The sequence below is a fragment of the Cucumis sativus genome, chromosome 5 (genome assembly GCF_000004075.3).
Source record: "Cucumis sativus cultivar 9930 chromosome 5, Cucumber_9930_V3, whole genome shotgun sequence".
Taxonomy (NCBI): Eukaryota; Viridiplantae; Streptophyta; class Magnoliopsida; order Cucurbitales; family Cucurbitaceae; genus Cucumis; species Cucumis sativus.
In genome coordinates, this window is record NC_026659.2 from 1,246,516 (window position 1) to 1,274,481 (window position 27,966).

The window sequence follows — 27,966 nt, forward strand, 5'->3', positions numbered from 1 at the left end:
TTAGCTAAATATGTATTATTTTTCCTTTAAAACATAAAGTAGTAGAAGTTTTTGTGGGGGAGAAAATAAAGGAGAAAAATAAAATGTTGAAGAAAGAATGAGTGGAATGGGAATGAGACATGTGGGTGTAGAATGAAGGGTCTCTTTCTCTTGCAACCTCAAAACTCAAAAGGACTAAACACAATGAGTTGTAAGGATTGAAAATAATTTATGTACCTTTAAAATGCAAATATTCTAATTATATTAGGACAAAAAATGGTCCTAATTTTGTTGGCAACTCATGTCACAAAAATTTACTAAATTTCTATAACTCTTTTTGTTCACTTATAATTGAGTTATTCATCATTTCCTTAAATTTTAGCCTAAATTTTAAAATCAAGCATCAACAAGTTGTTCAAGGGCCGATTCAATTTATATGGCTTTAATCAAGTCATTATTGATTTATTAGAGGTTTTCATTTTCTTACCACTAATCACATTTCAAGTTCGATATATTAATCTCTCAACAAATTTGCTTAGTTTAGTTGGCCCTTCACTATTTTACTAGAAATAGAATCAAATGGTCTTGTTTTGTTTTTTCTATAGTTTAAAATCGCTTCGAAAAAGAAATGATTAAGTAAAATTATTGAGCATTAAAATTTTGAAAAAGAAAAAGTAAATGGTCCTTCAAAATAACATTTGTCGCAACATAACATATAGTTCGACTCTAATCATTTTGCCTCACCATTAGTTTAGGACCTCATGTTACCCGCTAGTTTAAGTAGATTAATTATATTGAAAAGTCATACAATTCAAGTAAATTAATCAATTCAATAATCTCGAGTTGACTAGAATAGAAAATATGTTTATGCCCGGCCATATAACAAAGTTGGGCGCCCAAGAAGCCCGGAAGAGATAAAACTCCATTCAACCTCACGACAACTACGATGGATCTCTAGATATATATACTATCAATATCAATCTAACACATCACTATCAATCTAATCCAATAAAACACAACTACAATACCACGTAACTCATAGAAACCATCTACAATGAGTTGCATCCTTACTCCTCAATCACAATCCAACGATCCAACTGTAAAGTACACACTACACATTTTAAATCATCCACTCAATCATATATTAAACTTTCTTGCCATCAATCAAGCCATAATCTAAGTCACAACTATTTAGCATGCTCCGTTTGGATTAATTTTCTAAGTATTTATAAACATTTTTTTACACTGTTTTAAACGCTAAGAAAACCAATTCAAGTATACACTTAATTAAGTTCCTATAAGTATTTGGTTTGATTTATTTTAAAATGTATAGAATAGAGATCCGAATGTTTGACTTCGACATAGCGATAACATATATATATATATAAATGTTAGTTGGATTGTGTTTATTTACACACTTAATTAGCACTGCTGTTTTAATAATGGCAGTGGATTAATTTGTGGATTTGTGGGGAAAAGAGAGTGTATATATTGAGTAATTTAAAGCGCAAATTAAGGAGGATTTGAATTAGAGGCACTCTCACCATTTTCTTCTAATTATTTTGCACTGCCCAATCATTTCTCTTATAATTATAATTTTCTTTTTGTTGTGGGGGTTGTCAAATGCCAATTATTCTTTTTTAGCCTTCTTTTTTTAGTTGGTTTTAGTTGTCAATCTATTTTATGTCACTTTCATAATATTTAAATACTTATATAATTTCATTTCTTATGTCCCACTCTCAATTTTACACACAAATGGATGGAAATGAATTAAGTAAGTTTGAGAGTCTTAGAGTAAAAATTATCCTTAAACTTAATTACAATTAGGGTGGTAATTGCTATTTTACTATCTGACAAGTGAAAACTATGTTAAAGAAAACTGGTCATCATATTTATTTGAATGAAAGAAAGAGGACTATTAAAACTTAAAGTTAATTCGTTCAAACATTAAGACCACTCTAATCTTAGCATTATAGTGTGTTATGATACACTGTAGGTGCAAGTTCTCTTAAAGTTTTTTTTTTTCTTTGTATATTCTGATTTTTATATCTATTTCATAAGTTTCACAGCAGTAAACACTTTTAATTAATATATTGTGTCAAAGAGAATCCAATAAATTTATAAAAAAAAAAAAGTTAATCGTATTTTATTTAGGCTCTTTTCATAATTAATTAAATGCATGTAACTAATAGTTTTTTGTAAATTAAATGTAATTAAAATGGTGTTAAGAAAATGCCATAGAATGCTTTAATCTTTTTGTTTATAATTATCATTTTAACTAGCTACATTTGGAAGGTAAACAATGATACTAATAATAATAAGTCTGGAGATAAAATTTGTCAATAATTATTTTCATTCAACTGACATTCGAGAGCTTTAAAAAATAATAACATTTAAGTATACTAGCAATTATATCCAGTCTGTAATTCAATTCTCGAAAAAAAAGAAAAGATACACTCTCTTCAAATATTATCAAGATTATATATTATTTTCTTAAAGAAATTATTGGTGGTGTTAATTTTGCAACCATTATGATTGCTATTATTTACTTCTTTTAGGAATGCTATTATTTACTATTATTAGTGCAATTCTTGTCGTCTTTGTTATTATTTTCTTTGAGAGTACTCCTCAAATTAATTTCTTTCATTAATACTTTTCGAAATGCACAAGAAACAATTAATGTTAACGTTATCCTTCTAATATTTTCAAAAAGTAAGAAAAAAAACTATATAATCTTTTCGATATAAATTTTGTACTACCATGATCTCTTACACGTATCTCTAAAAATGTAAAATAATTCCCTTTTCTCATTCCAATATTTTTTTTACTACTATTCACTAGTTAATTTTTAAAACAAATTAATAAAGCTATCGAGAGTCGTAAAAATGATAAAATTTTGTAAACTCTCCTAGTATGGTTAGTCACTCTCTATGGATCTTTTAAAAATTTAAGCTAATTTTAGAAACTTTTAAAAATAGTTTACTTTTTTAGTTTTTCATTTATTAAAATTCACTTTTGTTTTCTTTGACATTTTACAATTGTTGGGAGAAAAAGTAATCAACAATTATAAACAATTTTTTTTTCTCTTCAAATTTTGACATAATTTTTACAAACATTGATAAAAATTTGTTGGGTTGATATTATTGTATAATTATCATATTTAAAATTCAAGTTTTAATATGTAATGATTTGTTTCCCCTTAAAAATTTATTAAACTCTTTTTAAATTTTAATTTTAATGTGAAACTAGTCCTATTAAAAAAAAAGTTTAGAAATAGTTTTAAGTATTTAAATTTTGTAGTGGAAAGAAATTTTGTTGTGTTATTTATTTATTTATTAAAATACACAGCAATAAAAAGTCAAAGCACAAAGCGGCACCGTTTGTTGTCTACACTTTTCGGCCCATACGGCGTCGTATTCTTCAACCACATCATACGAAATCTGATCTCAGCCGTCCATAGGCACCTGCAGGGCCCACTCATCTCTCAAACTGGCAGTTAAAAGAATAAGAAGAAGAAACGTTAATAGACGGTGATTTTTGTGTTTTCTTTTTCCCGTACGTGGACGGACGCGGTAACGATTATGGTCATGTGGAATCACGTGGAAAGTGGAGTCCACCATGTGAGGCTCCGGCAATTCTCCGGCCACCGCACCCACGTTCTCCGCCACGCCGCTTCCGTCCAACCAACCAACCATCCATAATTTTTCTAAATTCCACACTAACAAAATTAGCTGTTTCTTTTTATTTTATTTCTCAGGATCAATAGAATAAATTGCTCAAATTAGGAAGCACCATATATATATATATATATATGGGTTTACTTTATTAGCATCATCGTGTCTAATTAAACTTAAATCATTGAATGTGTGGTTTCATAATGAGACAGATATATAGTTGTAATAACAACAGTGGAAGGAATAAACTTATTCTAAAAAACAAATACTAAAAGAATAATGTCATTGTGTTATATATATCATATGTAATTATTGGAGAAAAACTATCCATTATTTATTATTTATTTTTATGATTTCTCAATTTTAACCTTAGACTCTTGGTTGGTTTATGATGTAATTGGATTTGAATTTAACTAATTAATTAAATTAATATTCTGTATTAGTTGGTTTTTGTTCTGCACGTATATTTTTAAAAAGAAAACTTATGTTTAGTTTGATTTCAAAATGAATCGGTGAGAAGAGTAACTATATATGTATGTATATAATTTTCATATATTGAATGTTGTGAACTAGAGATTTGAACATTATTTTGTGAGTATTCTATATGATTTTAGCCCAAAGTAAACACTGGATTAGGTCTGAAGACTAGAAAATGTGGAAATGGAAATGGGTTGGAAGGCCAATATTGAAAGGGAAATGAAGTGGCCCAATATTTCTAATAACCTCATTCACCAATATGAGTTATGCTTAGGGCAATGGTATGGTAGGGTTAGGGTTTATGACAAATACGTAACTGAGTCATAATATTATTTATGTAATTAAATACCTCACTTACAAATTCATATAAATGGTAGAAAAATGTTTTTTATTTCGGTACAACAATTGAGGAACAAATGATTCAAATCTTCCACTTTTGTAATAACACATCGTGTCAATTGTCATCCAATTAAGCTTGTTTTGGTGACCCTTATTTGTTATTAAATCCTTCTTTTCTTTTTATTATCTATTATAATTACCTTATTCATTTTTTTTTAAATTATCACCATACTTTTGAATTTATTTAATTTTCAGTGGTGTATATTTTTAATATAAATTTTAAAGGTGGTTTTTAATACAGGATTATTGTTATTTTCTATTCAAATTAAAACTTGTTTTTTGTTATCTATAAACATATTTATTATGAATTTTGAAATAGAGAATGGTGAAGATAGCAAATTTGATAAAATATTTAGATAGAATCCAAAATTTTATTATAGTTTGTAAATATTATAATTTATTTTGTTATATTTGAAAATGTTCCTAACACACTGTAAACATATTTTGCTAACTATTTTGATTTATTTGGATGTATTTGATATTAATTAGTCAATTTTAATTAGAAACAGTTGGAGAATTAAATTGGGAATTTAAATGGACTAAAAATGATGTTTTAGTATCTATTATTTTGAAAAGAAAAAAATAAAAGTTGAAATGATGGAGGAAATTATAATAAGATTGAAAAGTTGAGAAAGAGTATGTTTTGAGTCAAAGATGTATGTGTAAAACAATGACTTTATGTTATATTAATTAAAGTGGTTGACATCTAACTTCATTCTCATGTGAATGTATGAACTAAGAATTTGTGCATTGGTGATTGGTGTTATCTCATACAAACTCATATTTAAAAAAAAAAAAATTTTAAATATATCTTCATTCTTTTATTTTTTTTTATTTTTTATTTTTATCTTTATCTAACTCAATTTAATCACTTTTACACCTTAAAATTCAACTTTTTTTTTTTTTTCATTTTACATGACTGCATGGTTTTGACAAAGTTCAACCAAAAATTTATGCAAGATTTGTGGTTTAAGGGAATAAATTTTGTTGTTCTAGTTGTAATTCTTAAAAAAAAAAAGATTTTAAAAAATGATTAAATTTATATGTTTTTTAAATTGAGCCACGTGGACAAAAGTACAAGAATCCACCATCTTTAAAACATAAAATGAGCAATAAAACAAAGAAACCAAGAGAAATATCGTCTTAGTTAGAACTTTTTTTTAGACGGTAGATACGTAGAGAGTTCCCACTACAAAGAACATGACAAACAAAGACGAAAGAGAAGCTCTCCAAGAACCTGGTAGTCTCTCCAAGCCAAATCTCAATCTCAACCATAAAGAAACCATGACCATTATTAACCAACGGAAGAAGGAAGAAGACAAATAAGAGAAAACAACAATAGAATCAAAATGAATGCTATTTGCAAATATCAAACCTTCAACAAATTAAAGCAAGTAGTGTCTCCACAACAAAGAAAAGAAATTGTTTGAACCAGATTCTTACTAACAAACTTTGAACAGATTGCATCAACGCGCACATAACAAACTGGTTAATAAAAAACTCTCCATATATCATTAGCAAGCACATGAATCTAAATCTAAATTTGTTGAATTTCAAACAAGCATCACAACACTAGTCATCACCTTAAATTTTTTTTAGCCAAACCGTGATTTAAGAAAAAGAAAAGTTAATATAAAGATAGGTATATTATTTGATTATAACATATAGTTGTGGGGCATATAATAATAATAGTAATAAAAAGAAAAAAGAATTAGATGGAAGAAATTTGGTTGGGAAGGAAAGGGAGAGAGGGGGGGGGGGGGGGGGGGGGGGGGGAGGGGGGGGGGGGGGGGGGGGGCCGGGTTGACGTGTAGTGAGGCAGCACCTCCGTCGGTGCGGGCGGCGGACTAAGTCCACACCCAAACCCATTTCTAAATCTGACTTTCTTTTCTATTGTTAATCTCCCACCTACTTCTCTCCTAATGCCTCTTCATCTCCGACACATCAACCTCATTAACACACTAATTATTGAGATTTAAGTTCAAGAAGAAAAATACATATCCACTATGCAATGTGTTTTATTTAGGGTTTAATTTTGAGAACTTGGGTTTTGGATCCAATGATAATTGAACTGCAATTTGTTTAGCTTAAAGTTCACTTTTCATGGCTTTACCATTTGTGTTTAATAGTTCTTTGGTTTGATTTTATTTTCTAACTAATAGTTGTTTCAAAGTTTTTAATTTTGTGTTTATTGTATGTGAGGATTTTTAATTTGTATTTGATAGGTTTTTTAAACTTTTTCTTGAAATGCTTTAATAGATTAGAGATAGGTATTAGTTAGAAACTTGAGGCTGATTAGTTTTTAAAAGAAAATTCAATGCTTTTTTAGAGTTTGGGGTCATAATGTTAAAAGATCTAATAGGTTTGATTCAATTTTTGAATTCATCTAATTTGGTTCAACATGAATGTAGATCAATTTATAGTTTAACTTGTTAGGTTTGTTTAATAAGAAGTGTATTCGATTTTTTCTTTCTTTCTCGAGAGTTATATAGATCCAATCCTTCATTCTACATTTAGTTAAACTTACAAACAAAATAATTAAGTTTTTGCAAACTATTCATTTCAAACAAATTAATAACTAATATAAACATGTCGTTGATTCCTAATATTTTGAAATAAGCTTTGAAATGAGTCGTTTATTTACATTGTCTTTTCACATCTTTAATCTAGTTTACGCACCAAGAAGAATTGGATTAGAAAATGACATATCTTCTTCTACTCCAATTATGATATTCTTTTTAATGTTGATTTTTATGTTCAATCGTATTAAATTTAAAAGACTAAGGTTGAGAAATGAAGATAAAAGGGGAGACTTTAGGGCATATGTATGTATGAAAAGTAAATTACAATGTCAAAAGCAGCAATAATAATGCATTCTTTTTCTTAGCATCCAAACAATTTTTAACTTTTTATTCTTTCCGTTCATGACATCTTTTTCACATCGGGTCCATGTCTTTTGAACTTTTATCACTACCTAAATATTCATTTTCTTTCTTCACTCTCAATCTCGTCTTTATAGTTCTTTTTTTTTTTCTTTGTCTTAAATCTAAATTATAATTATTAATCTCTAAACAATTAATTTATCCAATTTGAAGAGTAGAGACAAAACTATATGAAAACCCTAGAAATTTAGAATTTAAAAACCATTGATGAACCTTTAAGAACAAATCCTATGAAATGATTCGATTTGGATTATTTTTTTTTATCGAAGTTCATAAAGCAAGAAAAACTATTTTTTTTCCATATCATAGTTTGAATGCTCTACAAGTTAGCCGATCAACCCTACCTAAATTTTCAAGCTAAGCATGCAACCATAGATAAAAAATTAGAAGGGTTGGTGATGAATCTTCCTAAAGATCATTATCATTCCAAATTCAAAATCCAAAAACTGTGTTTACAACGCCTAATCAACAAACTTTCTATAAAATTACCCTTATTTAACATATTTAGAAATGAGAAAAAACAACTCATATAAAAAACTCTTCAAGGTTGTTTAGTGTAGCTATATGAAACCAAATTGGAGTGTAGTGTAAACCATATATGGACGATCAAACTTGGTAGACTTACCGAACTATTTGGTTTCACGACTTTTAACACATTCATGATATGGCTCTATGAATGTTTACTATTTTAATTCACTTACTTTAATAATACAACAATCCTAACAAAGCTAGTAAATTAAGTTTTTTCATACTACCAAACTCATTGAAAAAAGTGACACTAATTTTATTAATCTAAACTTTTAGCATTTAATACATGACATTCATGTATTTCTTATAGGCATCAATCATTTGAAAGTGATATTCCAACATAACCCGAATCGATTATGTTAATTGAGAGAATTAATTAATTTATAACAAAATTATTACTAGACCATACCTTTTGTCACTAATTGAAACAATGGTACAATACAAGTTGCACACTATTCTTTGGTTCAAAAGTTCTATGACGAAATAATCTATATGAAAGTCTAGATCATCAATATCCACTCATTTTAGTGGCTTCAAATACCGTTGAAAAACAACAAAGTAACTAAAGTAGCATAGAGAAGTCATCCATAGCAACTAAATGATATAGAAGTGCATATGTATTTTTGTTGCATCAATTAATCTAACTTCCGTACTTTGGTTTTATGGTTAAAGAAGCATATTTGTGACGTCTAAGCAAAATTTTCACTTTTACATCTAACGAACTCATTATTCATCATAAATCTTCTAAATTCTAAATTCGATTCAAAATACTCAAATCAAACATATGAAATTCAAGATTGTTCAAATTTAATAATAATAATACACACGACGTAAATATAACAACTCATATATGCCTTACTTTACAATAACGTAACATCATATGTTGGCATTTCTATTTTATATTTATATGATCATACAAGTTTTTCAAACTTATTTGAAGTGTCATATTTTCCATAAATAACCCGAACAACTTCACACATAATAGTACACTCGATCTTAAAATAGAGAAAGCTATTAAAAAAGAAATAAAATAATGTAATAATAGTAATAAATTAAATTTTTTTTTAAAAAAGAGCTAAAGTCAAAGTTTTGTTAAGGAAAATTAGAAAATAGTCATTGTCCGTCATTGATTAGTAGTTATCTGTTAGGCATATGATTGATACAATTTTTTCTTTCTAAAATTTGGATAAATAATAACACAAATAATACAACCATTAATATTGGTTGAGCATCCCATCTAAATCCAACCCAACTTTTTCTTTTTAATATAATATTCATTTCTTTAAAAAATTCTTTTCTAGTTTCAATGATGATTGGTTCAAAATTAATTTTCTTTTTCTCCCTCTTAAATTCATTTTTCTAGAGAAAAAAAAAATACCACAGAGAACATTGCAATTCTCAATTCCTTTCCTAAATAGAATTAATAATGATTATAGGGAGAAATGAATATATATAACTATATATATGAATTCTAGTATTTATTACAACTCTACTGTTCAACTTCTTTAACATGATCTATCATCGTTTCAATTTATGAATTCTTAGAATCAAAAATTTATAATTATTACTATAGTGGTTTGTAATTTAGAGAATAAAAGATAAGAATTTATAAGTTTATAATTATTATTATGGTCGTGTGTAATTTAGAGAATAAAAGAGTATGGTGAATTTTTTTGGCTTTTTAGCATAGAATTTGAAGAATAATACAAGTGATTTAAGAAGTAGAATTGTGAACTCCATGTCTTGCTTCGGTTTAAAATGTTGGTGGGTTTTACTACTAAAAAAACATCAATTTTATATTTTAAAATTTTCTATACCATAGACGTGCGAGCTCACAACATCTATAGGTTCATCACCCTTTACACCTTACTATTCAACTTTTTTTTTTCCTAAACACTCTCTCTAAAGTTTAATTGCAACAAGTTGTTTAAGACTAGGAGGTTAATTTGGTTGCATTTTATTTTTTTATCTAATGAAAAATTCAAATAAAATTTTTATATAATTTAGACTTGGTTGGTATAGGGAGTTATAGTATTTATGAAATTAAAAATATGATTGTTTACATCATATGCAAATGCAAATGATTTGATCATTAATCATATAACCATTCAACTAAAAACATAGAAATCCTCAAGCTAAAGTAAGCTTAGGAGTTAGCTGAAGGGAATTGTGATCATATTTCACTCCAAGAGTTGAAAGGTGCAATTTTCGTTGACTAGAAGAGTAACATCATTTCAAAACCTACAAATTTTATACTCATACATTTGTGTTCAAGCTTAACACTACGTTGTTTCAGTCCTCAAAATTTGTTAGTTCTTACACAAGGAAAAGGAAATAACCAAAGTGTTTTATATAAACAAACAAAAAAGGGATTTGAAAAATGAAAATTCATGTAAAAGTTGACAAGGAGTGGGAAGGCAAAGGAGAAAGCGTCTTGTTGTACAGAGCAACAAAAACAAAACATGGCGCCACCGATATTAGCCGCGTGGCTTTGCAATTTATGAACATTCATAGACTTTTGTTTCGTTTTTCCGTGTGTGAATCAATCTCTTAATTCCGCTTTTAAATCACGACTTTTTTCATTAAATCCAAAAAGTGGCATTTTGGCCTTCAATCAATGACCAGGTCCTCCATTTTTCTCCACTCTGTTTCTTCTTCTTCTTCTTCTTATTTTTCATCACCTATAAATTCCCACTCTTACTCCACTCCTTCTTCATCCTTCGATAAGCACAGTACAAAGAAACTCCACAAAGATAAACAAAAAAAAAACATCAATGATTCAATCTCTCTTTTCTGAGTTCTAACAAAAAATTCCCTGTTTCAGACACCTCGTCGGAAAACATGAACACCATGATCAACACACCGAATCTTCAGTTCGGCCTAACGGATGTTTCAACGGCTCTTTCGAATTTGATTCTAACAGGTGGAGGAAATACATTGGATTCGATCTTGTCTCACTATGAGAATTTATCCTCTGTTACCGATAGCAGAGATTTTCAGCCGGCGGCGGGGTCGTCGGTGTATCTCCAGCAGCGGGAAGTACTACAGAAATTTTCTCAGGACAGGAAATCAAATGGGTCTCGGGATTTGTTTTCAAGGGCGTACGAGTTGTTGTATTCGAGAAGTGGCGCCGCTGTGAACGGTGGCGAGAGGAAGATTTACAGAGGAGTACGACAGAGACATTGGGGGAAATGGGTGGCGGAGATCCGGCTGCCGCAGAATCGGATGAGGGTGTGGTTAGGAACGTACGATTCGCCGGAGACAGCCGCCTATGCATACGACTGTGCCGCCTGTAAGCTCCGGGGGGAATATGCGCGGTTGAATTTCCCGAATCTTAAGGACCTGAAGACCGATTTGAGCTCCGGTGAGTTTGCGAGGTTGAGTGAGTTGAAGAAAATGGTGGATGCGAAGATTCAAGCGATTTTTCAGAAGATTCGGAAGGGGAAAGGGAAGAGGAGTGTAAAGAAGAAGGATTCTCAGGGAACCGGCGGCGATTTGGATTCGATTTCAGGTTCATGTTCTTCATCGTCGTCCTCGGTGTCTCTGCCACCAGCAACAGCAGAGTTGACAGAAGAGTGGAGTTGGGGAAATGTGCAGCCGCTGGCCACGGCGGAAGAGGGGTTGTGGAACTTTGAAAACTCTCATAGAGCCGTCTCTATGGATTGTGCGACGACGGGGCCGGAAACAGAGTGTTACTCGTTGTCGAAGATGCCTTCTTTTGATGCGGACCTAATCTGGCAAGTTCTTGCAAATTAGAGATTGTTAATCTTAAATTGGACAAAGAAGAAAGAAAAAGAAGTTTCTTTTTTAAATGATATAAATGTATATGTGGAAAGTTTTGGTGTAGGATACAAAATTTTGGGTTTTGATATTAACGAAGTTTTTTTAGATCAACATTGAAGTTAGAGAATTCAAACCTCCTACTTTTGATTTGAGTGAGGTATATGTAATATATGCCTAAACTTTAAGTTGATTTATTGTAATGAACATGTGTGATTAAGAGAGTGTGTATTTGAAGTTTGTTTGACTAAAATTCTTCAATTTGAGATATAAGTAATGTAGTGAAAAAGAATTCGTTTTGCATCTACTAAACTTCAAGTTAGTTTATTTTATTGTAATAAGTACTCGTGGTTAAAGTTAGTTTAGAGTTTATTTATTAAAAAAATGATATACAAAATAGAAAAGTTGAATGGCTAACGAATCATACTATTTGTAATATAAGTGACGTCTCTTGCTTAGATTGTGTCTCAAAATGGATATTCAAACATCATTTTCAAGGATAGATAGATGTATGTGAAATCAAACCCTAATTAGACGACCTAATACTTGGACCATATGAAATAATATAAAACTAGAGAATTCGAATTAGTATTAGGATGCAACCAAATTATAGTAATGTTTAGATAAAAGAAATATCACGAGAAACTAAGATAGATTATGGCTGTTTGTGTTTTTGTTAAGTGGTATTGTCATAGAATCCTCACTTGTTGAATGACGAAGTGATTAACTTTTAAAGATGTAGTCGATTTATGGTTGGACTATAGCAAGATGTATATATAGATAAGTATCTGAGAAGAGGCTCGGTGATATTTGGTTTGAAAGAAGATTATTGGAAATGTTACTAAAGTTTTTTAGATAAGCTCTTAGATAAGAGAAATTCGAATACAAGTTAGAGGGAATATCGTGGGCTTGGGCTTTAATGACTCATGGCTCAATCATCTGAGTTGGATTGATAAATTGTTTCAATCAATTGTACTTATCCTTTTAAGATAAGGGAAATTAGAATGGATAACTATTTTAGCAATAATAATTAAGGATATAGCAAAATTTTAAAATAATTGCAAATATAAAAAACTATCACTGATAGACTTGTATCATTGATACACTTCGTATGGTCTATCAGTGATAGACCAATATTTGCAACATGGTCTATCGTTGATAGACTTATATCAATTATAGAATTTGACAAATTTTTTAAAATGTTGTTATATATTTATTTATTTTGAATCTAATTGCTAAATTTGTAACTGCCTTTAAGATAATAACTTATGACTGATAGACTCTTATTATCTAAACTAATATATGGAAAACATAGTCTATCTAATAAATATTTGCTATATAATAAGTTTCCAATTTATTTTAGATTTGACCTTTCTAAACTAGTGGGCTTCATATATCATATTCTCCTCCAGTATGGTATCTATCGTGGGCCGGGATTTGGGCTTTCACTTAAACCAATCTTAAAAGAGAAAGTTTAATAATACGATGAATATACAATTATTTTTACCGTAAATTACAAAAATACCCTTCAATTACTTTGGTTTCATTTATACTCTTTTTTGAAATTTGAAATTTATTGGGAAACAACCCCATCAACTATTTATTTGCTTTCATATGTACAAAAATATGGAACCATAATTAAATACATGTTTAGAGGTACTATGTATAGTTATAGTAAAAAATATGTTTTTTTTCCCTCTTATTTGACTTTAAATTAGGGTGTGAATTTGTACCATATGCATCTATATAATTTAATAGCAAAAGTCAGTTAGCTGGTTAACTATTTGATATGCTTTTGTCTCTTCTTTTTTCTTCTTTGAATCTCTCCCATGTCCTCATTTTTGCATATATTCTACCTTCGTTGGTTTTTTCTTCCATATCTTTTCTTAGATTTTTATTTTTAAAATCGTGGGTAGAATGTAGATAACATCTGAACAAAGTTGATTTTTTAATTTGGAAGAAGATAATGAAGCATCCAACCATAACTTCAACCCATATATCATATAATAAAATTTCTTCCTCTCAAAACGCAAAGTGGGGGCCAGAGCGCTAAAATCAAAAGCATTTCTTTTCCTTACAAACAAACTTAATCACACACTTAAAGCCTCCTTACTCATTCTTCTCTTTCTTCCTCCCCATTTTCTTCCATTAATTACTTAAATCTTTTCTCCATTTCCACTTCCTTCTTGGATCTTTCTCCTTGTTTTCACTCTCAGATCTACTCCCATCCTTCTTCTTCTTTAAATCCTTACTTAATTCCCCCTAAAAAGCTTCTCTCAACTCCTTTCTCCTTGTTTTCTTTCCCATTTCTTCACAATGCTCCCCTTTCCCCTCTTCATTTTCATCTTCTTCACTACCCTTTTCCCCTCTCCTCTCGCCGTCGCCGACCTCACTACCTGCTCCGGTATAGTCCCCATGAAGTACAGGAACGACAAGATTTCCATTGCCGACTTTGGTGGAATCGGCGATGGTCGAACATTGAATACCAGAGCCTTTCGAGCTGCCATTTATCGGATTCAGCATTTGAGGAGACGAGGGGGTACTTTGCTTTACATTCCTCCGGGGGTTTACTTGACCGAGACCTTCAATCTCACTAGCCATATGACTCTCTATCTTGCTAAAGGCGCTGTTATCAAAGCTGTTCAGGTATTTACATCTCTCTCAAGTCTCAACTCAACCGAACTTCATCCTTCTTTTCCTAGTTTGTGATTTGTGTGGTTGTTCATGTTTAGGGTCTTTGTTTGTGTGTTTTTTTAATCGTCAATTCTGACATTGAGCTTGTTTTTGTTGGAGATTGGTATGAAATCCAGAAACAAATAAAACAGAAAATGTAAACGGGAGAGAATCGACACAGAGGTTACATGGTTGACTAACAGTGTAGCTAGGTTCATGGCAGTGAGAGAACAATTCTCAATTTATTATTATTAGAGTGAAAATCTTATATTACAGATTTAGGAGGACCAGTAGTGTTATAAAATTTCTATATTGCACTCTTCTTTAACTTCAGAACCTGAGTCGTAAATAACATAAATAATGTGGAATAACAAATTCAAAACATTCATAATGATAATGGTTTCTAAATTAGAGGATTGGGATTTATGAGAATGAATGTGGGTCCTGAATGGAAATTGCAAGAAGTGGTGGGTGGGTCTTTGATTTAAGCTGTGGCATGTGCATCCACTCTAAATTAATACTATGATATATGATTGGACCCTTGACAGGCTGTTCTTTGTCAGCCTCTGATGCTAACTTTTAATTAGAATATGATCCCATTTTAGTTGATTGGTCAATTCACAGCTCAAAATTGCTAATTTGTGATTGTTATTCTACTGATCTGGACATCAATTTCATGCAAACAAAATTGGTTGTCAGTTAGTTCATGTTCAAATATCTAATGTGTAAACTATGTCAAAAAATTGGTAGGCCTTAAATTACAATGATAATGACAACGTTGTTAACGAGTGATAGTAATTAGTCTTAAATTTGCTAGGATACCCCATAACGTGAAAACTCAAGAAGCACACAGATAGTTATTCGTTGCAATATCAAGAGAAGTTACGATATACCATAGCCTTTCTAGAGGCCTATCTTAGTCTCTCCAAGTCCCACAATGGAAGCTTTCACCAAAAATAGTCTCCTAAGGCCCCTATCTCCCTTTGTTTAAGATCAAGTCTCTCCTGGCTAACCTATTTACTACACTCACAACATCATGTTTATTTCTGCTAGCAGAAAGAAAAAAGGGGGTCTAGTTTATGCTTTTTGATCTTTTTGAAATTAGAACGTCTCTACTATCCTTCCTATGAAGTGATTTGCTGATGATCATGAGACTTGTCCGACATCTGTAAATTTTCTAATATGCTAAATAGCTGAAGATTCTTTCACTTTACTTGCATCATGCAAATTTCTTTAGTAAGCTTGTGGTTTTCGATTGATTGTCCAGGATTCTTCAAATTGGCCAGTAATAGCTCCGTTGCCATCTTATGGAAGAGGGAGAGAGCGCCCTGGAGGAAGATATATAAGCCTTATCCATGGAGATGGTGTTCATGATGTGGTGATCACTGGTATGAATCATCAAGTTCTTTTAAATATGAAAGATATCACAACCTTGGGTTACCTGTGCTGTTTTTGGAAAAGTTATGGATATTGATAGCCTGAGTAAAATTGTTATCTTAGGTGAGAATGGGACTATTGATGGCCAAGGTGATGCCTGGTGGAATATGTGGAGGACAGGAACTCTGAAGTACACTAGGCCTAGTCTTGTTGAATTTGTCAATTCATACAATATCATCATATCCAATGTAATGTTCCTGAATTCTCCGTTTTGGAACATTCACCCTGTTTACTGCCGGTAAGAATTGAAGTCTTATCATCAATCTTGTTACAGCTCCATATAATTGCTCCAAGCTCCGTTGTATAGTTCTATCATACATTTTTATCTTCTATTGCAGGAATGTTGTTGTCAGATATGTCACAATATTGGCTCCTCGTGATTCCCCTAACACCGATGGAGTTGATCCAGGTGCACTTTCGGATTCTTTGGTGCTTCATTGTTCTGATTACAAGAGCTAAACAAACTTGTTAAAACAAGTGCTTATTGTAAATCATGTTCAAAATTCTCATTATATTAGCTTTGTATATCCTTAAAAGTAACAAAACTTGCAAACTGATGCTCCACAGATTCAAGCAATAACGTTTGCATAGAAGATTCCTACATTTCAACTGGAGATGATCTTGTAGCTGTGAAGAGTGGGTGGGATGAATACGGTATTGCTTATGGTCGCTGTAGTTACGACATTACCATCCGAAGAATTTCGGGGTCTAGTCCATTTGCTGGAGTTGCAGTTGGAAGTGAAGCCTCTGGTGGAGTGGCAAATGTATTGGCAGAACACCTGAACTTTTACGATATGGGAGTTGGTATCAACATCAAGACAAACATCGGAAGGGGAGGGTTCATAAAGAACATAACTGTGTCCAATGTCTACATGGAGAATTCAAGAAAGGGTCTAAAGATTGCTGGCGATGCCGGAGATCATCCCGACGACAAGTTCGACCCAAATGCTCTTCCTATTGTCAAAGACATCACAATTAAAAATATTTGGGGCGTGAATGTACAGCAAGCTGGTTCTATATATGGCTTGAGAGACTCTCCATTTACTGGTATATGTCTTTCGAACATCAACCTTCGCGGTGCGACAAGGCCAAGATCAGTACCGTGGACTTGCTCGTATGTAAGTGGTGCAGCTTCTTTGGTTAGTCCATGGCCGTGCTCGGAGCTCACCAGCACAGACCAAGATGGCCTGTGCTCTGATAATTTCTAAATACATGTACTTCATATATTTTGTTCTTTAAACTTGTGAAATTTTCACATTCTCAGTTTGTAGCATCTATATTTTATTTGTCTTGAAAGTGTTTACGAAGATGTTCAATATCATAATGGAAGTATCGAATGTATTAAAATTTGAACTTGTTCTACGGAAAGTTAGACTAAAATGTAATGAGACTCAAAGTGTAGGGCCTAAAGACAGGTATTTTAACCCAAGAAAATTAAAAAATAAGTCCATTGTTTTGCCTTTTTTACCCAATATTCTCTCATGTTGAATAATGAATTAAAGTTATTTTTCGTTTTTTGTTTCCATACTTTCTGTTCTCAAATATGAAAACAAACAACCTAGAACTCAAAATCGATTTATTGGAAAATTGGAGTGATTTCTATACTCTAAATTGGATGTCAAAAGAATCATCTAATTTAGAAACATTTACATATATACTCCATCTTAATTGGAATATAATCTTTTCTTTTAAATAGAAGTACACCCCAATTGTACTTGATAAAATAAAAACTAAATCTAAGTGAAAATTAAACATTTTAAATTAAATTGACAAGTTTGACGATAATCATTTCATCGATTATTAACCTGAACATAACTCAACTAACTAAGACATATATCTTTGTTCGTTTAGGAGGTTAAAAGATCCAAATCCTCAAACTAATCATATGTGTTAGGAAAAAAAACTTTCATCCGATTGATTAAATAGAAAACCTAATCCAAATATATTAGAATTGAAAATTTTAATAATTTTTAAGAGAAAATCAACAATTACAGTGAAATTTTGTAAAGTAAAAAAATGTTTGGGGCTTCCAGATTGAAAGCCCAATATAATTTGGGCCTAAATGGGCCGCAATGTCATAGGAGAAAAATCAACAATTACGGTGAAATTTTGTAAAGTAAAAAAATGTTTGGGGCTTCCAGATTGAAAGCCCAATATAATTTGGGCCTAAATGGGCCGCAATGTCATAGGAGAATGGAAGCTTCAGAAATTGCTTTGCTTCATTCATCACATCACACATTGGAATGAGGAATGAGGAATGAGGAATGAGAAATGAATATGAACATTTTCTTTTGGTCATCGTTCTGAGTTTGGCGCCAAAGTTAGCTCTGTTCTCTGGGTTTCATCATTAGGGTTTCTTTGATTTGCTAAAGAATTAGGTTTCATCAATGGCTTCCTCACCTCCTTCTAAACGCCGTCGTAAAAGCCTCACTATTGATGATGCTTTTGAGACCTTACTTGCCACTTCTTCCTCTGTTAATCGATTGTCCCCTGTCGTGGTTTTCGCTCACGGTGCTGGCGCCCCTTCTTCTTCTGAATGGATGATCAGGTCTTTCTTCTCCTTTTATCTCTGCCCTTTAATTTAGTTTATGATTTACAACAACTGTGTGGCTAGGGTGATACGAATTTAGGGTTCATTTTTCAGTTATGGGGATAGTTGTTCCTTGAGCTTTGCTGCTACAGTTTACTTGCTCGGCTTTTAGAATTTATTTGTTTTTATCGTGAAGTTTAATGATTCCACATCAATCATTTTAACGGTGGAATTCTTTTTCGGTTGTGGAAATTGGGAAGTCTAGTGTGGAATTTCTTGCTGAGTGGAATTCTGTTTCTGTATCTGACCATGTTTTTTAATCTCTTTTTTTGAGATTTAAATTGTTGTATTGCCATGGTTTGCTTTTATCACGTTATTTTTTACCAATTAGTTGACCTATAAACACTAAAATTTCTCGATTGCTTCCAGATGGAAGGATATGTTAGGCAAGGCATTGCATGCCGTTGAAGTTGTCACTTTTGATTATCCATGTGAGTGCTTCACATTTAACGATACATTGGTATAGTATCGTGTTCATTTTGATATGTTACTAGTATGAAAAGAACTCGAATTTTGGTTGTTTCTTTCAATTAATCTTTTGCGTTTTGATTTGACAGATATTTCTGGTGGAAGGAAATCTCCTCCCAAGGCAGAAAAATTGGTTCCACATCATGTAGAAATTGTCAAAAGGGCAACTGCAAAGTACCCTGGGCACCCTTTGGTTTTGGCGGGTAAATCAATGGGTTCGAGGTAATAATTTTGTTTGTTTGTTTGCTTGCAATCATCCTTTTTGAAATATTTCCAAATTGTATGGTCTTTGGTCGCTATACATGGAATGAACTTCTCAAGTGTTTTAGAATTTTGATTTCTTTAGACAGTCTATTGAAATGAATGAAAATATCCCAGGTGATTTTTGGGACTAATTCACTTATTACTTTGGGGTTTTTAAACAGTATATAACTTTCTACTTCATATGTAATAAGTTTGAGATTTTCTGTCATATGTGGTTTTTACTTATTTTATTTATTGGCAGAGTAAGTTGCATGGTAGCTTGTGAGGAAGACATTCATCCTTCTGCAATTATTTGCTTGGGGTATCCCTTGAAGGTTTGAGATTATTTATGCATATCAGATTGAAAAAGCCTTCAGGCTTTAGGGTAAATAAACTGATTTTTAGTTGTGGTTTTCGTTGGAAATAATTGTTATGGTCATAACAATCTTGAGACAACCTTAATTTCTTAATAAAAAATTTGATGGGTAAATGACGTTGTCCTTCTAGAATTGCGATAAGTTAGTGCCATGACTAATATACGTTGGATTTGGACTTATACACAAATTAAAGTGTTTGGAGTTAATAGCTGTCAGTCTTAATGGGTTTGGAAGATGATTGCGGTTAAAAAATGGCAATGAAGTTGACATCTTACGCTGTATAAATGAATCTTCAAGCTTGTGCCGATTAATCATGTAAAATTGCATATTTTAGGGCTTGAAAGGGGATGTCCGAGATCAGACGCTGTTGCAAGTTACGGTTCCCATCATGTTTGTACAGGTACTTCATCTTCGCACCACTTACAGCAAAAATTGAACAATGTATCCTGCAATGTTCTCTTCCGAAATATATGAATCATAGCTCACATCTTCTGTAGCAAAGTAATAATATAGACCTGGATCCACGATGGAGCATTAACTATTGTCATGCTTTGTACTGATTGGTATAATATTTTTGTTGGTTTTCCTTTGTCAATTGGACCATGGATTGAATGTTATCATCTTGCACCTGATATTCGAGTGCTTTGAGTAGTGAATGCTGGCATGTATTGTTGATAATAGAATTTTAACAAAACATAAAACATTCAAAAACACTTGAGACATTTGATTGATGTTGAATGATATCACTGTGCCATTCAGGGTAGCAGGGATGCTCTGTGTCCTCTAGAGAAGCTGGAGGATATTCGGAAGAGGATGAAATCAATCAGTGGTTTACATGTTATTGATGGTGGTGACCATTCTTTTCAGATTTCAAAGAAATATCTTCAGGGCAAAGGTTCGAGTAAAGACGAAGCCGAAAGTCTTGCTGCTCAGGCCCTTGCAACTTTTGTTTCTGGGTTTCTTGGATGGCTTTAACTAAAGCCTTCTTTCCTTGTACAAATGTGTGTTTTAGAGGTTTAATTTGTAACATAAATGGTTGTAATGTCAGCTTATAAATTTTTCAACCAAAATTATGTACGCTAGTTTTAGTACTTCCCTTCTCTTTCTGTAGTTCTGGTCAAAAGGGAACTCATTTTCCTTTTTATTGTTTGTTGAATCCTTATATAAAATTTGAGATGCCTCTCATCTCATTTTATTTTCTCATGAATTGCATACTCATTTTACATTTAACATTTAACATATATCTATTGGTTGATGTTATTTAGACAAAGTACATTTGAGGTTAAAAATGTGATGCTATTTGTAGGAGAAGGAACCGAACTATCGGCTTTCAATTGTTGAAGTGGTAATTAGTGTCTTATCCATTAAATTTTTTTTGGATTTTCAAATTCACGTGCTCCTAAGTGGTAAGGCTAGCGTTAAGTTATTTTTTTTTAGTGGTAAGGCTAGATATGTTAAGTTTTTTTCCGATTAAAGAAACAAATTGGGTTGAAGATAACGTGGAAATCGATAACAAGGATAGGAATACAGAAGTTTTATTTCAAACAAGAAAGAAATAGGTACAGTAAAGTCTTATAAATTATCATCTTTATACAACATAGTGTATCTTTATTTCTGCTTCACGCAAATTCATAGTAGTAGTAGCTAGTTTAGAGGCATCCACACTGTTCTTTTAATTGATGCACCTTCCTTCTCTCCGTTCATTTCTGCAAGTCCAATCCAAATAATTACATTATGAAACAAATGAGAAACAGAAATCAAAATTTAAAAAATTGAAGGGAAAGATACCAACGACAATGCATCAGATCCTATCGGTTAAAAATCAACAGTTACGTCTATCACAATCTGTTGTTAGCATGCTAAAACTAAACGTAACTACTCATGTTTTGGCAAGTAATTAAATAGTCTAACACTTGGTAAATTTAATTTCACAACGGTAGTAAAATCCGAAATGATATTATTAATCGGAGAAATTGGAAAGAAGAAAATCGAATTTACCTTTTAATTGTGACATTCATTTTCACCGTCACTACTATCACTGCTATGGTCAGAAAAGGCTTCCTTGATGTTATGCAACGAACATCCTTCCTTTTTCTCTTTGTGTTCCTTCTTCTTTTTTGACCCACTTTCCTTGCAGTTGCAGTCATTGCCAGAGTGGTGCACCGCGCCTGGTGCCGGTGGAGCATGGTCGTGATGGTGGCCTTTGAAGGCGCAGTTGCACTTGTCGGGTGCATGGATGCCGACGCAATGGTGTTCATGTTGTTGTTGGTGGTGGTGGTGGTGGTGGTGGTGGGTGGTGGTGGTGGTGTGGGTGTGGGTGCGGGTGTGCGGGTGCTGGTGCGGGTGCGGGTGCGGGTGCGGATGCTGGTGTGGGTGCGGGTGAGGATGCTGGTGCGGGTGAGGATGCTGGTGCGGGTGCGGGTGCGGGTGCCGGCGATGGTGGTGGTGCTGGCCATGGCGATCAGCTGGCTTGGTGCCTTGTTGGCATGCCATTGATGCAATAAAAGTTGAAGCTTTTGTGTTAGGACTGGAAGGAATTCTGCTTGGTTAATGCATAGCTAAGTTTGGAGGATTTTTATACTCATCAAAAGTGGATTTGATAGCGAACCCCATATTCAAAATTATTCCTTTTTTATTTAAAACTTTCTTAAAGAAACAAACTTTTATGAGTTATTTTTCAGTTGATATTGATAGGGTAAAGGAATATATATATTATAATTGTATAGGTTTATTACATTGTAAATTCATGAAAATTCAAACTAATGACCTATCACAACCTTAGTCAATATTGATGGGTTAAATGTGCTCTAAATATGTCTCTTCACATATTTTGAAAGATTTTGGATAAGCTTTCTAACTTTTTTTTAATTTTATTGAATTAATCCATATAATTGAATTATTAAGGAAGTTTAGAATTAATAAATACCAATACACTAATCTAACCTAAATTTTAAAGGTTGAGTTGAAAGTTGTGCCGTCAGGTTTTACAACTAGTTAACTCAACCAACTTGAATTGTCGAGTGAGTTTTATATACACTCTTTAATTACTAGAAGCAAAATTCAAACTAACGAAGGAATACAAGGAATCAAACCAATACTTTTTAAGTTATGACTAAAATAGGGAATTGAAAAATATTTTTAAAAAATAACTTTCTTTTTTATATATATGAAGCCAATAAAGTCACATCAACCCATTTGAATAATAATGTTGAAATTGGATAAAAGGTTAAATACTTTTAAGAGAAGGGGAAAATCATATAAACTATAAAAAAAAAACTCTCTTGAGGTCTGATTTAAGGAGAGGAAATCAGATTCTTTATTTTTATTTTTTACAAAAGAATGAAAGATGAGTTGTGTTTATCATAATTTGACCTTTGAGAATTCAAAGGGGAAAAAAATATATATTTTATGGTTCTAGGTTGATCTTATAATTCTACATGTATTTGGATGTTTAAAGATTTATCAATTTTGTATTGTTACATATGATCAATGTAACAAATTGTTTATGTTTAGATGTTATTTTAAAAGATATCAAGTTACATATAATGAATGGCAAAAAACGTTGTCAACAACAAGTAAAAGTGATTATTCGAACATCTAATCATGAAGTTTTTATTATATATATCGTCGTAGATATTCTAACTAAATGTCATACTTGGAGTGTTGAGTGTCTCTCTTTTTATTTATCTCGGTTGAGTTCGTAAGAGTCACCCGACCAGTGTATTCTTTGGGCAGCTAGCTTTCTTGTTTTCTACTTACAAAGGGGAGGAAGAAACAAGTTCCCTATTCAAAATATAGATACCGAAAGAAGGGGTTCTAGTAGATTTTCTTTCTATCTTTTCTTGTGGTGAACATATGCTTAACCTATTTAATTCGAAGACATAGTTGTTTTAACCAGTTGAACTGTGTTCAAGTTGACATAAGTTTTAAAATTATTTGAATTAAGAAAATATGAGATTCAATCAATACGAATTTGTTTATAATGTGTTTTTGCTCTTGTAAGTTTGTACACATTTAATTTAATATATTTTCTCTCTTTCTTAAAAAGTTATTTATAAATATTGAATTGTTTAAGAAAAAAGAGGATGGAGTTAGAATTAGAACATATATACTCAAAATGAGGAAATGGGAGAGATTCAAAGAAGAAATAACAAAATATGAATTATTTCATTTGTTAATTGAGTTTATGCCTACAACAGACAAAGGAATTCTTATTTAGAATCAAATGCTTTACAACCTAAATTATTCTTTGCCTTTTAAACAAAAAATAAATATCAAAATGAAAATAAAAATAAAAATGTGTCGATAAACGATAAAGAAAAGCTAAAGGTATGTTTTGTTCGCGATTCGAGATAATTTTTGTTATATATTATAGTAAATTCGAATTAGGTTCTTGAAAATCTGTTTTCAAGTTTTATAATCTGAATAGTGCAGATTCTAATAAACCATATTTTCAGGTTTTTTATTATAAAATTTAGAATTCATAATTATATTACATTAAAAAGAAAAACATTTGCTTACAAAGTTAAAAGAAAGAATAGTTCTTTAAAGACTAAACTGTATGATGACAATGGATTGTTTTGTTAACAGATAATCTCAAACAACAGAATCTGACACCAAGAGACAAATATATGCTCTCAGGTGAATTTGAATCAACGATTTGCTCAATAAATGTAAGGAGCAAGACTTGAACCAATTCGAGTTCAATATATTTAGCACTTTTTTTCTGTACAGAAGGAGCTTTTGCACTCATATTACTCGTAGTTCACCACACCACAATCATGTCAAATAAGCTGAGCAACTGAGGAATAATGAAGAAAAAGAGAAAAAATGGTTTGCACATATTATTTTGAAGTGGACAAGCGAGGAACTTTATGCACTACTTGCAAGAACTGATTAAAGTCGCTTGGAAATTGGCTGTGCATCAGTAGAATGAAAAGCAGCAAGACTCCTGCAGTAAAGGAATGAGAATAGTTCTCAATGGAAATTTTATTGAAACCTAAAAGACCTTAACAGTTGTGCAAATGCTAAGAAGTTAGCCAAAAGCTTCCATAAAGCAAAACCAAGATAGAATCATAATTATAATGGTTGATGAGTGATGAGTGATGTTCATACAACTCAAAGGGGAAGTTTATATAACAGTGGAGGAGAGAGTAAAACGAGAATGCACATTTTTAATATTGCTTGATTTTTCGTCGTATATTTAAAGGCCACAAAGCCCATAGAAACAAATATTTCAACAAAAGTGTTTGGAACATATAACTATTTATCTAACACAGCCTCCTCTTTTTCCAACTCTAGAACAGATGAGGATGTAGAGTTTTCAGCCTCCCCATATTTCCTAAGAGCTCCTCTCAATCCCAACACAATGAAAAGATTTGTCAGAGTGAGAAGTGATTCAGCCCCTCCATGTAACCAGTCAACATTAGACAAGGAAGTTCCATAATGAACCTTTGCTGTTCCAAGAGAGCAAAGCAATTGGAATTTAAACAATTTGGTCATTTATGAAAGAAGAAAAAGTAGAGCAATGTGAATATAAAATGTTGTTTAATGAGGAATAATTACCATATATTCCAGCAGGAACTGCAGAGTTGTAGCCAGCATGAATTGAAATCAAGTAGTTATCAGTAATAAATAATAGGCATTAGGATTAAAATTTTCATTCAAAAAGTGTAAAAAGAATTTCAACCAGATTCGGAGGAAGTTCATGTGAAAGAAACCAAAAACCAAAATGAAAACTAACAGAGAAATTGTACTGATAAGGGGAAAAAATTACAATATCAATAACAAGATTGATACTTTAATCTTTGCTGACAACTAAACTGTCCGAATATGAAAAAGTTACCATCCAAAGGTCGATGGTTCAATCCTACCACCACAATTCCACAATTGCTGAACTCAAAAAGAAAAGAAAAAATAAACCCAATATGCAAATTCTACTTCAAACACCGTTCTTCCTGTTTGTAAACTGTAACAAAGTGGATAAAGATGCCAATTCTTCTGCAAGCAAATACAAATGGGTAGATATATCCTAATCTAGTAATTCTAAACTTCAAAATCGGAGGTAATTCATAGACCCACAAGCCAATTTCTCTAAAAATCAAGAAGTTGTGCCACCCTTATTGGACTGAAAATAAAAAATAAAGGAGATGGGAACTCACTGGTAGCACCCACAAAGGCAAGCAAGAAATAGAAACCGAAGAGAGTGAGCTTGGGAGCGGTCTTTGATTTGGTGATGAAGTACAAGAAACCAATGTAAGGAAAGAGGGAAAAGGCAAAAATCTGGGAGGCTATGCTCTGAGAATCGATGTTGGGCGCCCATGGATCCACAGGTAAAATTGCCCCACAGATAATCCCATTTCTTTTACTTATGAAGCTTCTGTTTCTGAGAGGGTGAGGCTCCACTGAAATCCTGTATGGGTTTGCTCCAACACTGGGGAAAGAAGAAGGAGAAGAGCTCAGAAAAGTTGAGATGAATGGAGAAGTTGGAGGGTGACGAAGAGAACAGAGATGGGTTATCATCTTTGGAAGGAAATGGGATTGATTTCTATGGCTTTTGGTCAATTGGGTAGTGAGGTTTGCAGCTCCGAAGTTCAAACAACTAGGATTGGGTCATTTGCAGTGAAGAAAAATCCAGAAAACAATTTTATTTGGGTCTTAAAATTTGGAGTTCAAAAGGAAAAATACGAAATTGGTTTTTACTTTAATTTGAGTATTAATTATAACTTTATGGTCAATCTTTGAGATTTTTTCGTTGTTTGTTTGAATTTAAGTTTATCAAATTGTAGGTGCAAAAATAGAAAAAAAAATTATGATAATAAAATGGCTCGAACTAAAACCTCCTAAATTAACAAATTTAAAATTGAATAGGTCTAACGGTTTAGTATATCTAATTACTTGTTATATTTGTAATATACAAAAGAAAAAGATTCGGTAGAAAATTTCAAACTCCAAACTTTTTGGTGAATGGAGTAAGCAACAATAGCCGAAAAACTGAGTCGAACATATCGAAACCAGCTTAACGGAAGGTTGGAGGACTAATTTTTTTTAAGGAAAAAAAAACCGATTGGGGTCAGTTTTGTAAACATTCGGTTAGAAATCGAATATATTAATATTATGTATCTTTCTTAAATATAATATATAAACTATATTTTTCTAGTAGAATATCTAAATATTTAAAAGAAATAGAAAAAGAATGAGACCCTCCTAAATGAAGAAAAAATATAGAAAATTGCATCAGATTCACAAAACTATTTAGAAAAAAACAATTAATGACACATTTTTTTCATATTGCAAATATGACAAATAATTAGTGATATCGTATTGTTACCAACTTTTAAATTTGTTACTTTTGTAATTTTAGAAAATGCAGTGATGTGGGTCTTTTTATCATAATTTTTTTTTTGCTATTTTGAAAAGAAAGAAGAATTGGTTGAGACAATCTTAAACCAAACATAACCTTCTGAAAAAACCAACCAACTTGTTTAACACTGGTTTTGAATTTTCTATATAGATAACATCGATTTTAATGTCAATTTCTGTATTGTTAAGTCTTAGTCCATCCTCATAGTCTTCATATATGAATAACTCCTATTTTTCTATCTTTACATGTATGCTTTTGGTAGAGCATCAAATAAACCTAAAAAAACATGCAATTAATTGCTACTAATAGGTTTGAGGTTGGAACGTAATCAAAATTAGTGATATACCCATTATTTGTATGAGATGATTGTGTAACATAAAAAAAAATTATGAAAAAGAAATCTTAAATCTAATGTGATGAAATTGATATTACAGCCCATTATAAATACATTACATTTCAGCCACCTAAAATTCAAGTGCTTTTTTAGTTCATATTTTCTTAAAATATTTTAATATTTAATCTTTTGATGGGTTTTTTCTAGAATTTGAAATTTGCATTAATAAAAATCACGAGAAACAACTGATGACATAGTGAGAATTGGTAGAAAATTGAAGTCCCATGCCCATCACCTTCTATCTCTCCCTCACTGCCATTAATATGGTGATCATGTATCATAAATATTTATACTGTTACATTATATATACATGTATATAAAAGTTGAATTTATCCTCTACACACTACACATGTTGTAAAATAAAAATCATTAAAATCATTAATAGCTTTCAAGGGTTTAGATGAATATCATTCAGCTTCAAAATTGTTATTTTAAGTTATTATTTGAGATTATTCTTCTCCAATAAAAATTTGAATACTATCCTAATATATAATACTCAATTCTTTCACATTATACATTTATCTTCGTAAATATTATTCGACTCCAAATTAATATTAATGGAATCTCATTCTATCTTTTATATATAATTGTAACCAGAAAAATCAATTTCCTAGATGCATGCACTAGTCTAGAAATCTATCT

At 31.7% G+C, this 27,966-nt stretch overlaps 4 protein-coding genes and 1 long non-coding RNA gene across 7 annotated transcripts; 3 read left to right on the forward strand and 2 right to left on the reverse strand.

Annotated features, from left to right (window-relative positions):
• Positions 1-10,840: 10,840 nt before the first annotated feature.
• Positions 10,841-11,755, forward strand: LOC101209624 (ethylene-responsive transcription factor ERF061). The gene has a single exon (XM_004143822.3). The coding sequence runs from the start codon at positions 10,841-10,843 to the stop codon at positions 11,753-11,755; it is 915 nt and encodes a 304-aa protein (XP_004143870.1).
• A 2,068-nt stretch (positions 11,756-13,823) lies between these two features.
• Positions 13,824-17,356, forward strand: LOC101209869 (probable polygalacturonase). Its single transcript, XM_004143823.3, has 5 exons — positions 13,824-14,425; positions 15,720-15,840; positions 15,953-16,127; positions 16,228-16,298; positions 16,457-17,356. The coding sequence occupies exons 1-5, from the start codon at positions 14,096-14,098 to the stop codon at positions 17,095-17,097; spliced, it is 1,338 nt and encodes a 445-aa protein (XP_004143871.1). The 5' UTR covers positions 13,824-14,095; the 3' UTR covers positions 17,098-17,356.
• A 737-nt stretch (positions 17,357-18,093) lies between these two features.
• Positions 18,094-20,770, forward strand: LOC101210114 (KAT8 regulatory NSL complex subunit 3). The gene is made up of 6 exons (XM_004143824.3): positions 18,094-18,437; positions 18,849-18,910; positions 19,037-19,169; positions 19,453-19,525; positions 19,902-19,967; positions 20,327-20,770. The coding sequence occupies exons 1-6, from the start codon at positions 18,277-18,279 to the stop codon at positions 20,540-20,542; spliced, it is 711 nt and encodes a 236-aa protein (XP_004143872.1). The 5' UTR covers positions 18,094-18,276; the 3' UTR covers positions 20,543-20,770.
• A 303-nt stretch (positions 20,771-21,073) lies between these two features.
• Positions 21,074-22,238, reverse strand: LOC101210611. Its single transcript, XR_969439.2, has 2 exons — positions 21,566-22,238; positions 21,074-21,273 (listed from the first exon to the last, which is right to left on the reverse strand). It is a non-coding gene; the product is annotated as an uncharacterized LOC101210611 (long non-coding RNA).
• A 1,988-nt stretch (positions 22,239-24,226) lies between these two features.
• On the reverse strand, positions 24,227-26,235 carry LOC101210365. 3 transcript variants are annotated; one of them, XM_004143825.3, is made up of 3 exons: positions 25,729-26,224; positions 25,133-25,150; positions 24,620-25,023 (listed from the first exon to the last, which is right to left on the reverse strand). In XM_004143825.3, the coding sequence occupies exons 1-3, from the start codon at positions 26,087-26,089 to the stop codon at positions 24,830-24,832; spliced, it is 573 nt and encodes a 190-aa protein (XP_004143873.1). In that variant the 5' UTR covers positions 26,090-26,224; the 3' UTR covers positions 24,620-24,829. The 3 variants fall into 3 exon arrangements, with proteins under 3 accessions (XP_011654702.1, XP_004143873.1, XP_011654701.1); XM_011656400.2 differs by lacking the exons at positions 24,620-25,023; positions 25,133-25,150 and adding an exon at positions 24,227-24,518 and having other exon boundaries at positions 25,729-26,235; XM_011656399.2 differs by lacking the exon at positions 25,133-25,150 and having other exon boundaries at positions 25,729-26,232.
• Positions 26,236-27,966: the final 1,731 nt, after the last annotated feature.